The sequence below is a fragment of the Phalaenopsis equestris genome, unplaced genomic scaffold (genome assembly GCF_001263595.1).
Source record: "Phalaenopsis equestris unplaced genomic scaffold, ASM126359v1 Scaffold000054, whole genome shotgun sequence".
Lineage (NCBI taxonomy): Eukaryota > Viridiplantae > Streptophyta > Magnoliopsida > Asparagales > Orchidaceae > Phalaenopsis > Phalaenopsis equestris.
In genome coordinates, this window is record NW_018164496.1 from 333,325 (window position 1) to 349,773 (window position 16,449).

The 16,449-nt window shown below is 36.0% G+C and overlaps 1 protein-coding gene and 1 long non-coding RNA gene across 3 annotated transcripts in view; both read left to right on the top strand.

Annotated features, from left to right (window-relative positions):
- LOC110019237 overlaps window positions 1-6,906 on the top strand; it is a 36,290-nt gene extending 29,384 nt beyond the window's left edge. Inside the window, exon 2 of the long non-coding RNA XR_002293438.1 lies at window positions 6,696-6,906. This is a non-coding gene — a long non-coding RNA (uncharacterized LOC110019237). The remainder of the gene's footprint in view (window positions 1-6,695) is intronic.
- A 556-nt stretch (window positions 6,907-7,462) lies between these two features.
- Window positions 7,463-10,500, top strand: LOC110019378 (pentatricopeptide repeat-containing protein At5g66520-like). Of its 2 annotated transcripts, none has more exons than XM_020717019.1 (2): window positions 7,463-9,921; window positions 10,018-10,500. In XM_020717019.1, coding segments are annotated over exons 1-2 (2,379 nt in total). In that variant the 5' UTR covers window positions 7,463-7,543; the 3' UTR covers window positions 10,019-10,500. The 2 variants fall into 2 exon arrangements, with proteins under 2 accessions (XP_020572678.1, XP_020572679.1); XM_020717020.1 differs by having other exon boundaries at window positions 7,463-7,979; window positions 8,148-10,500.
- Window positions 10,501-16,449: the final 5,949 nt, after the last annotated feature.

Consider the following 16,449-nt stretch of genomic DNA (forward strand, 5'->3'; position numbering starts at 1 on the left):
CACCAGTGGAGGATATCAGCTTGAGGAGATGTTGTTTGTGTATCGGTCTCATAGTGATAGATTTGTTTTGTGAAGCCCGGTTAAGTAAAAAAAAAATAAAAGAAACCACTCCCGCTTCCGCTCGCTCCCGCCTCCCTTATTTCTCGAATCGGTGTCAGATCTCCCGCTTCCTCTTATTGCGAACAGGCGGGCGGTTGAGTGCGTGCGTGTGGTTAGAGAGAAGAACAAAGAGAGAAAAAGAGAGAGCAACGAAGTGAGAGATTCCTCTTGTAAGTCAAGCAACGAAGTGAGAGATTCTTCTTGTAAGTCGAGGTGATCAACCGGTGTAAATTCCTCAAGTAGTAAAATCCTTGCAACTCCGTGGACGTAGACAATTTGTCGAACCATGTAAATTTGTGTGTTCTTTTATGGTGTAATTTTTCTCGTTCTATTTTTTCGGTTCGTCGATCGTTCTTCTGTTTGATTTATATATATGCCACCACAACAACTGATATAACTCGCAACAACTGATATCAGAGCTTTGTTCGGATCTGAGAAAGAATGATGACTGCAGATGAAGTGAATGTTTCAGTGATCGAGAAATTTGATGACACGAATTTTGGTTATTGGAGGATGCAGATAGAGGACTACCTCTATGGGAAGAAACTTCATCTTCCGTTATTGGGGAAATGACCTGAAAGGATGGATGAGACTGAATGAAATTTGTTAGATCAACATGTTCTGGGGGTTTTTCGATTGACCCTATCGAGGTCCATTACACACAACGTCGTTAAAGAAAAAACGACTGCATATCTCATGATAACCTTATCAGGTATGTATGAAAAGCCATCGGTGAATAACAATGTATATTTGATGAAGAAGTTATTCGACTTGAAGATGGTGGGAAGTGTTTTTGTTACTTAACACCTGAATGATTTTAATACTATTACAAATCAATTGTCGTTTGTTGAAATTGATTTTGATGATGAGACACGTGCGTCGATAGCATTGACATCGTTGTCAAATAGTTGGGAAACCATGAAGATGACAGTTAGCAGTTCTGTAGATAAATTTAAATTGAAATGTGATGATATTCATAATTTGATTTTGGCTGAGGAAATGCGCAGTAAAGATTCTGGTGAGATCTCAAGTTCGAGTTCGACACTGAATGTTGATTTCAGAGGAATATGACATGACATAAACTTAAATAGAGGGAGATCAAAATCAAAGTCTGGTCAGCAGACAACCTGCTGAAAGTGTGGTAAGGCTGGTCACATAAAGAGAAACTGCAGGAATCCCAAGAAGATGGAGAATGATACGCAAATGTGGTATTTGAAGAAGTACATTATGCACTATTGCTGATAGTTCATAACTCTGTTGATGATGAAAGTGAAGAGGATATTGGGTCCGGGGCACCCATTTCTTTTGTTCCACAGACAGATGGTGGAGAGCACAGAGCTATGAAGAAATTTTGCAAGATGAAAACTCGAGCAAGTGGGAGCTGACAAAACTTCCACCAGGGAAGAAGACATTACACAACAAGTGGGTGTACCAGATGAAGACTGAGTTTGATGACAGTAAGAGGTACAAAGTTAGACTTGTTGGAAAAGACTTTCAACAGAGACAAGATATTACCCATGCAGTGGAAGTTGTAAGCAGAGACGAGTAATTCAGGAAATAGCTTGGAGATGCAAGGTTGTTACTCTTGAGAAATTGAAGTTGTGCACAGCTTTAGTTGATCTTCTGATCTTCTGGTGTGAAGACATGACTTTGAGTTGCAGAGACGGATGATTCATGTTTGAAGAAAAATGTGACACCACCAGTGGAGGATATCAGCTTGAGGAGATGTTGTCTGTGTATCGGTCTCCTAGTGAGAGATTTGTTTTGTGAAGCCCGGTTAAGTAAAACAAAAAAAACGGAAACCACTCCCGCTTCCGCTCGCTCGCTCCTCCCTTATTTCTCGAATCGGTGTCAGATCTCTCGCTTCCTCTTGTTGCGAACAGGCGGGCGGTTGAGTGCGTGCGTGTGGTTAGCGGAAGAGGAAGGAAGAAATCGCACGGCTCTCCTTCAGATTTTGCATGACCTTTTTAGTGTTCTTCTTCGGGCTTCCTCGGGATAGAGAAAGAGAAGTGCAATGTGTAGTTCCTTGCATAGTGCAAGGAGTAGTTTCTTGGGGCAAAAGTAAGAATAAAGAAGAAGAAAATTATTCTCCCTTAGCTTCTTCTTGGTGGCTTGTGGCAGAAGAGAAAGTGGATTTATTTCTCTTGTAAGTTTATCTTCTTCGGTGTATCTCGGTGTAGAGAGAGAAGAACAAAGAGAGAAGAAGAGAGAGCAATGAAGTGAGAGATTTCTCTTGTAAGTCGAGACGATCGACTGGTGTAAATTCCTCAAGTATTAAAATCCTCTGTAACTTTGTGGACGTAGGCAATTTGCCGAACCACTTAAATCTGTGTGTTCCGCCATGTTACTGTTTTCTAGTGTGAATCTTTCTCGTTCTATTTTTCGCTTATTCAAAGATCGTTTTCCTATTTTATTACTATATATATACCACAACAGCTGATATAGCTCGCAACAATCTATGCAACGAACTTCTTTTAGTTTTATTTGCTGTAGATAATTTCCCTTTCATCAATTTAGGTGAAAACAATTATTATTTTGGGTACATAGATACCACCTTAATTCTTCTGTTTTATCACAACTATCTTTATATGACTTGTTTCCGTCTCCCTTGAAGCAATCTTTACTTGGATGTTACTAGACAATATCTCCTATTTAGATGTTCACTTCCTTTCTTTGTATTTCTGCTTGTTTTATGCAATTGCTTTTTCGTCAATACATGAACCATAAATCTGCTTTCCTTAAGTCTCTTTGTTATGTTAGCTCTGTGGCTAACTTGAAGGAAAGTTTTAGAATGCTTATTGTTGTATCTTCGTAGAAATTGTAATATTTTTATATTCACCACCTTCATTTGATCATTAATTATTGGATGAAAGTCAGTGCCTCTCTTTGGCTCCATTTGATCGCACAAAATTTTTGGAAATTCATTTCCATAGATAGCTTCAGACGTACTAAGACGTGCGCAATCCCATCTTTTTGTTAGTATTCAGTTGTTAAGTCTCCTTAGGCATGCTCACTCAATCCTGCTACATTTTAGGCAAATTAACTTGGGAAGATTTACATGCATACCATTCAATTCTTATGTATTTACATATTTGTCATCTTACTTATGCATGAAAAAGTGTATTTCACATTTTAAAAGCTACAATGGCGGTATTTTTTATGTGACAAAAAGATTTGTGTGGTATAAATGTGAAAATCATAGTTTAGTTGTTAGATATGTAAATACACAAGAATTGGGTGGGATGTATGTAAATGCCCCATTAACTTCTTGTTAAAGGATTTGCGCTGCCTTCCTGCTCCAAAGTTTCCCAACTTTTTGATGCGTGTTTTTCTTACATTCATTGGGCTTGGACTATAGAATTTGTTAGTAATCTCTCTTCTCAGTAGAGAATATTGTCTTTTAATGCAAACTTCGAAGGATTTGTCTACTCCAGTCCTTTAATATTTCTTTAAAGAAGGGATTTTGTAGGCACCACTCTTGGCAATCTTTCATAGATGGGTTAATTTGCATCACTTTACTAGAAGAAGAAAGTCTTAGGAGTAACCGAGAGATCATGCTAACCTTTTTATTGGTAATCCTCCTTTTGTGCTTAACCTCCAATTTGAATTTGTTGATCTAATTCGTCCATTTTATATGTTACGCACTTCATCCATATGATTTTGAATGGCATAACAAACTACGGATACAACCCCTATATGATTTTGAAACTATATTCCAATTATTAATTTCATCATTGCACGTCTTATGATAGTCATATTTGAGATATAACTTGGTGTGTGAGCTTCGGTTGATTTAGCAAGTCCTTGATGTTCTTCATGTCCAATGCTTTTTTATCGTTATTTTATAAAAATGTGGCAGTAGGTGAACAAACTTTGTGTTGCATCTTTCTTTAAGGTATCACAATGGGATTTCCTTGAGAACCATTATGCAACGTGCTTTCTAATCTTCTCTTTCCTGACAATTTCGGTACATTAGAAAATTTGGTAATGATGCATCGAGATTAATTGGATATAATGCTTTATGTATTAAATGTTGAAATAGGCGACGCCTATTTCTTTATCTTCCTCCTTTTCTTTCGTATTCAATCTCATATGAAGATTGAGTTGGGGTTTCTATAGTAGTAGTAGTGGGGGACGTCAATAATGTGCCACTAAATAGGATGGTCATCTTGTCAATTTTGAGATTTGTAGTATCAAGTCTTTGATAGGGGAAGGAGATGTTCTTATGGAGATTTACAGATAAGGGCAGGGTTGTGTGCGCTGTTGATGTTGATGCTTGTAACTTCTTCTAAATCCAAAATTTATTCTATTTATTTAATTATTTTTAGTTAACACAAAAAAATTCATGTTATTTTGATTTCAGGTTGAGTTGACTCTATTTGATTTAATTTTTATTTCAATTCGTGTTTGAGTTCATCTTGATTCTATCACTTTACTCAATGTCACCCCTAGTTCATTGATATGTATTTGATATATAAAGATTATTCCTAAAATTGATGTATACGTCATAAACTTAACTTAATGGTATATATTATATGCATGTAGTAATGCATTTATATGGATGTTTTTTGGCATAGAAGATAATGATTATTCTTCTTTCAATTTTATTTCTGCATCTATTGATTTATATTAGTCCGACTCCAAATCAAGAAATTGATTGTTATCCACAACATGAAATATTTTTGTGAATTAATTTTTTTTAGTTTCAGTAATTGTTTAATCATCCACCAAGCATACGAAAGATAAAAGTAGGTAGGTTGGAATATGGAAGGTCTTATCTACCTTTTTATTTCAATATTTCATCATGAAACAACTAAATAGATGCTCGATATCATAGAGATATCAATTAATGTTTTTTAATTCCATGCCCTTTGGTCTTTAAGAGGTGTCTACTTGGAATAAGACTTCTCTTATCAGGTTTGTTTCTACTTTTTTTTCTTTGGGGTCTTAGAGCAGGTTTGCTCTGCTTTTACTTCTGTCACAAGAAGTGGGGATTATTGGAGCAGGTTTGTGATTATGGGGTTTAGGATAGTTAAAAATGTCATCGGGAAAAAGGTGGAGTAGGATTTGCAGGGAGCGTGTTTCCACTCGTAGAGAACAAGCAAACTACTACCTTGCTTTTTAACAGAGGTGGCTATGAAGGAGAGTGGAATCGGTGCTGATTTGGATATTTACTCTTACAAATGTAAGGCGAGAACCTTTCACAGTAAGTGGCTCTATTGCTAGGGAATTCGTATTTTACTAGCTATTTTGGAGATTCCACCCTCAGACCAGCAATACAAGGAAAGCTTAGGGAATTTTACCCATATAGGGACCTCATAAAGTCTTCTTTGATTGGCTTGAAATCATGAGATTACTTTTAAAAAATGAATAGATTTCCATTAATAAATCAGGGACCTCCCAACATAACCATATCCATATCGAGATCCTCAGCACAATTAAAGTTCAAAAAGCAAAAGGCCTTCATTAAGAGCTATTAGTTCTATAGTACCTCAGAGTTATCAGATTTTATTTATGATTTGAAGAAGATTACCATAAAATGAACATTTTCTCAGAGCTTCACCAACCAGAGCTAAGTTTCATTGCTTGGAACCATCTTCCGCCTCTTGATCTGTGTAAAAAAAAAAGAAAAAAAAGGACTTAGTTATCTGCGTAGGGGATGTCAGAAAGGGTGAAGCTGGTGGGGTTAGGAATATGGGAGGTTATAAGCCCTTTCCAGTTAAGGGAAGGCCTTGGGCCGAGTACGGAGCGAGAATCAGAATAGAGAAGCAAGATGTTAGGTTGCAGAGGTACCGTCTATGATTTCTTGAAGATAGAAGGGAAGAGGAAAAGGAAACTCTAAAAACATTAGCAGAGCGGCACACATAAGAAAAAAGGTTTTTTTTTGTGTTTATATATTCATAATTGACTTTTTAAGTGTAATTTAAGAGGCATTTGAAGTTTATAGAATTGAATAAAATTTATTTATAAACATGGAAGAAGTTATTAAAAAATAAGTAAATTATTATTAAATGAGCTTCTTATTGAGTTATTTGTTAAAGAATAAAGAAGCCAATATTAAAGGTAATTCATTTATATGTTGAGCTTAAAAAATTTTGTGTTTGTTCAACCATCTTAACAATTTTTTTAAATAATTGAACATAATTGACTTAAATGCTATTAAACTATTGACTTAGTTCATTTAGCCTTGTTTATACGCTGTTTTTATATTCTTGAGACATTTCTTTTTTTTAAAAAAATATATTTACCTCCTGATTTATCAGGATGAACTGCTGATTAATTTGAACTTCATTTCTTTCAGCCATTATTAGCATATGTGCTGCTAAATACTCAATGATGAATTTTTCCCTTTGTTTTTTTGGGAAACTTACATAAGTAGCACACAATTCTTATGCATTTACATGTCTCACACCTAAACTTTTATATTTACATGCATAGACACTTTGCATTAAAAGGTGTATTTCACTTATAAAAAGTTGTAACAGTGCTATTTTTTATTTGATTGTTGTGTGCAAATATGAAATTTAGATGTGAGATACTTAAATACATAAGAATTGTGTGCACTGTATGTAAATGGCCCCCTTTTTCTTGTTCAGGTTCTCTTACGTTTGGATGCTGGAACTGGAACTGGGCATGCATTGCTGCGTTCATTTGGTCACTGGAACTTCTTCTCATTTGCTTTTGATGCATAAACTGATTAATAAATTCACTTTTTTGTGAACCATTCTACTTTGTTTTTGCTAAAATAACTGCCTGAATACCCAATTATGGACTTATATGCAATTTACAATATCTTTTCCTATTGAATGAGCAATGCATTTGATATTTGTTGGTGCAAAGTGCAATTTTGTGATTGTGGTATTTTTGGCGCACATGTTCTCTATTGGCGGTGCAATTCAGGCGAATTGAGCTCGAGTTATAGTGAACTTAGAACCCAACCTGTTCAGTTTTTTCTGACCTCGGGCTCGAGCTCCACTTCAGCTCATGGTCAAATACTAGTTGGTGCACTGGAGGTTGACGAAAACTTTCTATAATTTTATTAATCTTGGCCTACAATCAAGTCTAAAACTAACTCCAAAATAATTTTAAAATGTACTCCTCATATAAATGTATATTTAAAATAGGTTTCTTAACCCGTAAACATATATTTAATGCTTTTTATTGATATAAATAATTATACAAGCAAATGCATGAAAAAATAAATTTATATACATAATAAAATTCTATTGCATCCATTTAATTTTTAAAATTTGAAATTTTCATAAATATTAAGTATGTTAAGAATGTTTTTTTTATTAAAAAAATATATTATGTTATGTAAAAAACTTTTGTTCTGCAGCTAAGTTTGTAAAACTAGATATGAGATAGGCAGGAAAAAGAAAATTAGCGTTCCCATGTCAATCTCCACCGCATCGAACGGTGTTCGATTCCGGACCGCGATTCAATGGCTGTTCAACATTCAAAAGTAGTGTCATCAACTCTGAAAGCAGTACTTACTGGAAGTCCGACCGTCTCCATAAACCTTTGTATTCTGGAAGAGTGTCTCCGGAAATGCCAGATTCCGAAAGATTTTCTCCAAATCCATGCTCAGCTGTCCGTTTCCGGTTTAATCAACGATTCTATGGCCGCAAGTCGCCTTCTTTCCTTCTCCGCAAACTCACATTTTCTTCCTCTCGATCACTCTCTGCGAATTCTCGACCAGGCGGAGAACCCCAACGCCTTCTGCTGGAACACCATTATGCGAGCTTATGTCCGGAGAAATCTTCCTCAGTCTTGTCTTTCTCTATACAGATCGATGCTGAAGTCTGGCTTGGTTCCAGATAACTTCACCCACCCGATTGTACTCCAAGCTTGTTCTTTGCGGTTTTGTTTACGGGAAGGTGAGCAGATCCATTCTCATATTTTAAAATTTGGGCTGCATTTAGATGTTTATATTCTCAATACTTTGATCAATTTGTACTCTGTTTGTGGGCATTTGGGGCGTGCACGATTACTGTTTGATGAAAGTCCTGTGTTGGATTCTGTTTCTTGGAATTCGATTCTGGCAGCATATGTGCAGATTGGTGATGTGGATGAGTCTGTTTACATCTTTGATAATATGCCGGAGCAGAACACAATTGCTTCAAATTCCATGATTGCTCTGTTTGGCAGAAGTAAGCTAGTTGAGGATGCGCGAAAGCTATTTGATGAAATGACTCTTAGAGACACCGTGTCGTGGACTGCCATGATTAGCTGTTATGAACAAAATAAGATGTTTAGGGAGGCATTGGAGTTGTTTAATTTCATGAGAGGTTGTGGAATTCCCATTGATGAGGTTGTGTTGGTCAGTGTGCTTTCTGCTTGTGCTTCGTTGGGAACTATTAAGGAAGGCGAAGCCATTCATGGATTGATCATCAGAATTGGGATTCAAACATATTTGAGCCTTATGAATTCCTTGAGCCATATGTACTCCTCATATGGGAATATTGATGCCGCCGAATTGTTATTTGATTCAAGTTATTCGGATCAAATTTCTTGGAATATAATGATATCTGGCTACTTGAAGTGTGGTTTTGTGGATAAAGCAAGACGGACATTTCATTCCATGCCTCATAAGGATTTGGTTTCTTGGAGCACCATCATTTCAGGCTATGCCCAACATGGAAGTTTCTCGGACACGTTGAATTTGTTCCATGAGATGCAAATTAGGGGGATTAGACCTGATGAAACTACATTGGTTAGTGTTATTTCGGCTTGCACCAATCTTTCTGCTCTGGAACAAGGTAGATGGGTGCATGCCTATGTAAGGAAGCATGCCTTTAGACTTAATTTGTTTCTTGGCACAACCCTCATAGACATGTACATGAAGTTTGGTTGCACGGAGACCGCACTGGAGATTTTTGATGAGATGGAGGAAAAGAGTGTTTCTACTTGGAATGCTGTGATACTAGGTTTGGCCATGAATGGATTCTTTAAAGAAGCGCTCGAGAAGTTCTCCCATATGGAGAGGCATGGCGTGTTGCCTAATGAGATCACCTTTGTCGGTGTTTTGGGTGCCTGTCGTCATGGTGGCTTGGTCGCTGAAGGACGGGATCATTTCAATTCAATGAAGCATGTTTATAATCTAGAACCAAATGTTAAACACTATGGATGCATTGTTGATCTATTAGGACGTGCCGGTCTTCTTAATGAAGCCGAGGAAGTCATAACATACATGCCTATTGTTCCGGATGTGTCTACTTGGGGGGCTTTGCTTGGTGCATGCAAAAAGTATGGAAACAATGAGATAGGAGAGAGATTAGGGAGGAAGCTCATTGAGTTAGAGCCCGAGCATGATGGATTCCATGTGCTACTCTCTAACATGTACGCTTCGAAGGGGAAGTGGGATGATCTGATGGAGATCAGGAGCATAATGAAGAGAAGAAAGGTGGTTAAGACGCCTGGGTGTAGTATAATAGAAGCTGACGGCATTGTTCATGAGTTCTTATCGGGTGATGATGGCCATCCACAAATGAATAAAATTGAAGAAATGTTAAATGAGATGGCGAGGAAATTGAAGATGGAAGGCTATGAAGCTAACACTGCTGAAGTTGCTTTTGACATTGAGAACGAAGAGAAGGAATCCTCTCTTTATCGGCATAGCGAGAAGCTTGCAATCGCCTTTGGGCTCATTAACACAAAACCATCTGTACCAATAAGGATAATGAAGAATCTACGAATATGTAGTGATTGCCATGCTGCAGCCAAGATTTTATCCAAAGCCTTCGAGCGTGAGATAGTGGTGAGAGACCGGCATCGATTCCATCACTTTAAGCAGGGTGTATGCTCATGCACAGACTATTGGTAAGCTATTATTGATCGAAGTTACTGATGTTAGATTCAAATTTATTTGTGGGAGATACTAGAATATTATTAACTATTGGACTTGCACCAAGACAGAAAGAGCATAGACAGAAAGGGTTCAAGAGAGAAGATCTAAGGATCACTCTTGATTATTATTAGGAAGTGCAAACTGATGTGCAGATGCATTCTCCGATCCCTATGTATTTGGCCGAAGTTCAATGCTACAGGAATGATTATGTGCCACTTAAATATATAACAAGACTTAACAAGTGCTTGCTGTACAATGAATATTTCTAGCTAGCTTTTGGTTATCTAAGAACATTGAGACTCTTATTAACAAGTAAAGGATAGTATTTTGAGAATGATCCTTCATTTGACGAAGACCCTGGAGACTTCATCTAAGCTGGCAGTAGCTTTAACTACTTTGGTGATTTCAATGGCCACTTTAATGAATGAGTTCATTTAAACTGGGCGGGTAGCCATGTTGATTTCAATTGACGAATTTATCGTTAGGTAGATCGTTCCTCCAGGGACTTCAATTGACATTGGGTGTACAATTGATGCTTATAAAAATTTTCTAAATATATATACTTTAATATAATTGTTTTCCCTTTTTGTTATTTTTATAATAGTCTTAGTTGTAGATTGCTAGAGTTAAGAAACCATTCTTTGGGTAAGTTTAGCACTTGTACCATTAAGTATTCTTCTGTTTAGTTTAGTGTAAGATTTGAGTTGATATTTATCTATCTGAAACAGTTGTTCTAGTTTCCACTTTTTCTTCTATATCCTTGTTTTGGTCTCTTGATTTGGTGTACTTTTATACAATGAAATAAATGACATAACAGCTCAAAACATTCACATTTCTCTTCTGCCTTATTGATGCACTCTCTCTCTTTTTCAATTGCTATACAAAAGTTGCCTACGTTCCTGTTAATCTGCAGCAATTTTATGTTTGGGAAATTTACATATGCAGCGCACAATTCTATTGTATTAACATATCTCACAACTTAAATGTCATATTTACATATGTAGCACTTCTGGGGGCTTTAAACCTATGCATAAAAAGGTGCATTTCACCTTTATAAAGTGATAATCGTGCTATTTTTTATGTATAAAATGTGTATGAAAATGTGTTCACTTTTAAAAGGTTAGTAGTAGTGGCATTTTTGTTCTGATATTAAAGAATAGGCTGTTATGCATGTAAATATAAAAGTGTAGTTGTTAGATATGTAAATGCATAAGAATATGTATTTGTAATATATTGATTTTAAGATGTGCGCATGGTGGTAAGTAAAATTTTTTATGAGAGTTAGAATTGAGAAGTCAGTTAAGGAATGGTTTTGTAGTGATGAATTTATTTTGACTGCTTGATTCATGACAATATAATTTTGTGCTTATTGTCGAATGATTAATTGATTATTTCTATGCTAAATGCTGGCAAAAAGATATGGGATAAATTTATTATAACCTATATATGCGTTTTAAGGAGATAAACATGTTAAAGTTCATGATTATGACACATTTAACATGGAATTAAGGGAGAGTATTTTGGACATGTATTGCAGATTTTCCTAAAAGCGTAAAAATATTAATGTTTTTTATGCTATTCAAACAACAAATAATAATCTGAACTTAGAGTGCGTTTGCGATTGCAGTGTGATGCTGCATCGCACTTCGTAGTGTTTGTTTTACTTGTTTTTTTCATGAATTTAAAGCTCATGTCATCTAAATATAATAGCAATTTTAGGCATTAGTTTTGCTCATCATTGTTGATCAGCATTACCATCAATCTTTAGTAATTGGTACATATTCTTGATGATGATTTTATAAAGTTTTGTAGTCCAGTAATAATAATAATAATTCATCAACATCTTTTATATAGAAGGTATGAGGACTCCCAAGAAGATCCACTAGAATTAATGGATCTCATTTCATGGAGTCGTAGTTTGTTTATTTTTTATTTTATTAAAATTTTGGATTTCACCTAAAAAACACAAATAAAGTTGTTTTTATGAGTAAACTTTATGACTTTAAGATTTGTAATGTTCATGAAGAAGCATTTTGTGTAGGATAAAATAACAAACGCTATTAAACAAGTGACAGAAGATGTGCTATGACTTCAAGATTTGTAATGTTCATGAAGAAGCATTTTGTGCAGGATAAAGTAACAAACGCTATTAAACAAGTGACAGAAGATGTGCTTAGAAAATCGAAATAAAAAATTTATATAAATAAAATACTTGGTGGTGGAATAATAATGTGTATGGAAAGATAAAATATAAGAAGTTGTGTTATAAAAATTGGTTCAAATGTAAAAATTTAGAGAATTAGAAAAAAATTTAAGAGAGCCAGTAAAGAGTATAAGAGAATAATTTGTGATGCTAAAATTAGAAAAAATTTAAGAGAGCCCGTAAAGAGTATAAGAGAATAATTTGTGATGCTAAAAATTATGTTTTTAATTATTTTTATAACATTTTAGATACTAAATAAGGTGAAAAATATATGTATAAACTAACCAAACAAAGAGAGAAGATAAGTGAGGATTTAATTCAAGTAAAATACATTAAAGATGAATAACAAAATGTATTTTTCTTAGAGGAAGATATTCAACATAGGAGGGTGAGATATTTTGATAAATTTTTAAATTAAATTTTTGAAAATAAGATCGACCTTCGTGATGATAAATCTTAATTTTGTTAATAATAATAAAATGTTTTATTTTTATATTCGTATTAGTAAAAAAGAAGTTGAAGGGACTTTAAAGTCAGTTTGAAGGGACATTAAAGTCAGTTAAGGGTGAAAATTTAGTAGAACTTAATGATATCCCAGTTGAAGTTTGGAAATATTTAGGAGATTTGAGAGTTTCTCGACTTACTAAACTTTTTAATACTATTTTAAATGCTAAAAAGATGCCTGAAGAGTGGTGGAAGAGTATTTTGGCCACTATTTTTAAGAATAAAGCAGATACACGAGTGTGCAAATTACAGAGGAATTAAGTTGATGTGTTATACTTTAAAATTATGGGAGTGATAATTGAACACAGGTTAAGACATGATACAAAGATTTTTCATAATCAGTTTAGATTTATGTTAATTAGGTGCACTTTGAAAGTTATACATTTTTTGAGAGGTTTCGATAAAGTTCCAAGAGAAGTCCTTTGGAGAGTTCTAGAGAAAAAAGGTGCTGATATGGCTTATATTAAAGCCATTTAAAATATGTATACTAGAGTTGTTACTTGTGTTCAAACAGAAGGAGTATTGACCAAGTTTTTTCCTATTTAAGTTGGATTACACCAAGGATCAACTATAAGTCCATATCGTTTTGCTTTAGTTATGGATGTTCTGACTGAACATTTACAGGAGGATGTACCTTGGTGTGTGCTTTTCACCGATGATATTCTTCTTGTGGATAAGACTAGAGAATGAGTTCAAAAAAAATTTGAATTATGAATATCAACATTGGAGTCTAAAGGCCTTCATTTTAGTAGAGCTAAAACTAAATACATGGAATATAATTTTAGTAGCAGTAGCTCTAGTGGCAGAGTTGTAACCATGGGTGATCAAATCATTAAAAGATGTGAACGTTTTAGATATCTCAGGTTTATTATTCACGTGTTGGTGATATGGATGAGAATGTTATTAGTAGAATTCAAGTTGGTTGAAGTAAAGGAATGCATCGGACCTATTTTGTGATAAAAAAGTACTGCTTAGATTGAAAGGAAAACTTATAAGATGGTGGTGAGGCCTGCAATACTCTATGACACAAAATGTTGGCCTTTAAATAAGAAGCATAAAATAAAATTAAGTGTTGCTGAAATGAGAATACTTAGGTGTATGAGTGGCTTGACACTTAGAGACAAAATACAAAATGACTATACACATGATTAGGTTAGTGTAGTTCCACTGGCGAATAAGATTAGAGAGACTCTTCTTAGATGGTTTGGTCACATTAAACTTCGATCATTTGATGATCTAATTAGGAGAGTATACATTTTAGATTCGACTTATGGTAAGAAAGACAGAGGTAGACCTAAAATAACTATGATATATTGTATAAAAAAAGATCTTATTATATTAGAATTAAATGAAAATATGACACTAAAGAGGACACAATGGAGAAAAAGATTCATGTAGCCGACCCCACTAAGTGGGATAAATGTTGGTTGTTGTTGTTGTTGTTGTTGTTACTGTATAATGTATTATGTATGCTTGAAAAAATTTATATTATTTTTAAAAAGTTAAACATAGTTTTCATATGATATAAAACAACTTAGGTAGCATAAATTAAAAAAAAAGAAGAGAGTAAATTATACGCAATAGATATTGTTAAATCCTAAATTGTCCTTCGTGAACACGCCTTGAGAGTTAGAGTCGAATGAAGTAGGAAAGTGGAAGTGTGAAATAAGTCCAAAGTTCACTGTAGGGATAACAAGGAAAGGTCTCTTTCTCCATCTTTTTTTCTCATATTTATAGAGGTGTATTTGTACAATTACAAAAATGAGAGAATGGTTATTAGTAGGTTCATGTGCCCTCCATCAAAATTCTCACTTATTAGATAAAACTTTACCGGGATCTCCCTCGCTGGATGCGGGCACCCGAAGGACGGTTTCATTGGTTTTGAGACCTCATTCCCTTTGTATTTGAATGTCGAGTGGTTCATGGTTAATACTGGCGACGACCCAAAGATAACAACTTTTATATTGCTCCAAGTTTCCTCGGACTGTGATTTTTTCTTCATCGCCAAAAAACTTTACATTCACATGGTACATATATGCTACCACCTACTAGCTGTTTCGCAATGGCCGACCGAAGATGGCGTTGTAGGTCGATGGTGATTCCACCACCAGAAAGCTCTTTGTGTTGGTAAATTGTTTTTCTCATTCTCCCTACGAGAAGGGCAACACAACCACGCCTAGGGCTTCATTTCCTTTGCTATAGAAGCCGAATAATGGATCAACTGGTGTGGCCAGTCGGTCAGCTATGAGCCTCATTTTGTTGAACACTATTTTGAACAGAAAGTTTGTTGAGCTCCCGGTGTCGACCAGAATGCTGCCTACTTGGTAGTTGTTGACAAGGGCTGCGTTCATGCGTACCGGCCCACCCGCGGGCTCCTCCACTGTGACTTTCTGTTATCACTGTGTATGTGGTTTGATAGTGATAAACTCCTTCAACTTTTCGGTCTTAATAAGCTCCTACACCATATTTTTCAAATGACGTCACTCCTCAGTGTCGTGCCCATGATCTCAATGGTTGGTGCAAAACTTATTTGAATTGTGCAATGTTGGTGTTGTCTTCAATGGAGGGGCCTTATTGAAGTAGTTCTAGTTTTGGATGGCTTAGACTAGTTCGATCATCGACACATTCAAGGGTGTCGATCCTTGCATCTCTTGATATACGTGCGGTTGCTTGAAGTATTGAGACGATCACTGGTCGGAGGGGCGTTGTTTTTGTCCGTGGGTGCATCAGCTGCCCTTCTGGTTTTATCGGGTCCCTGATTGCAACTTGATCGTCAGTCAAGGACTGAGTCACTTGTTGGCCTCAATCATCCTCCTGATCATTTCGCTTCTGTGATCGGGGGTCATATGTTCTTAGTTTATTTTTGAGGACTTTATAAGATCTTTTTTGACAACAATGTGATCATTTGCTAATTCTAATACCTCCACAAAGGTTTTTGGCTTAAGTAAGTTCATGTCATATCTGAACCTTGTTGTTGATCCCTTGTTTTAGATCGATCTGGCAATGAGAGGCTCCAAGTTCTTCACCTCTAACATTTCCTTTTGGAAGCGAGCCCTCTGCTTGATCTGAAGCAGTGCCTCTATATCTATCCTTGGCTTATGCACATTAGCAAAGTGCGTTAGGAAGAGCTTCTAGAATTTGAATAACGATGGGATGGCTCCATCAGTAGGTTGTCAAACCATCAAAGTGTGGCTTCTTTCAGCGTAGTCAGGAATAAACAACACTTCATGGCTTCTTCGATCTGCAGGACTCCAACAGTAGAATAAAAAAACTCGAGGTGGTCGGTTGAATTGTTTTTCCTCTATAGGGATCAAAGTGAGGAATCCTGAGTTTTTTCGGGGTATTTTTTCTATGATTTTTTTAGAAGAAGGCGTTGCCCATGACTGGCCAAGCGACCGCCTGATGTGGGACTGCCGACGTAGATGCTGCGTTGTTTATTGGGTGAGAATCTTCTGGACCTTTCGTTGGCCGGTAGTCGGGCTAATTGTGTGGTGTTGGTGGATTGAAAAGGGGAGCCTCTAGGGGTGGGTTCCCCGAGACACTCTCTCCATGGGCGGTTGTCATGTGTTCAAGATCATGACCGCCCAAAGAGCCGCTAAATGGTCCATTATTTGCATTCTCAGTGCCTGAACTTCTTCACGTATATCTCGACATAGTCTCCCTATTGAATTCCGTTGGTGCCAAATCTTTCTGCGGGTATACTCTTTTGTCGTTGGCTCCTCTTCTCTTTTGGGGCATGTCCACGCTCACAACACCATATTTTCGGATTTTGAACCCTAAGTTGTCCTTCTTA

Coding starts and splice junctions, on each gene's coding strand:
- LOC110019378 (XM_020717019.1), top strand. CDS start 7,544: ATGGCTGTTCAACATTCAAAAGTAGTGTCATCAACTCTGAAAGCAGTA.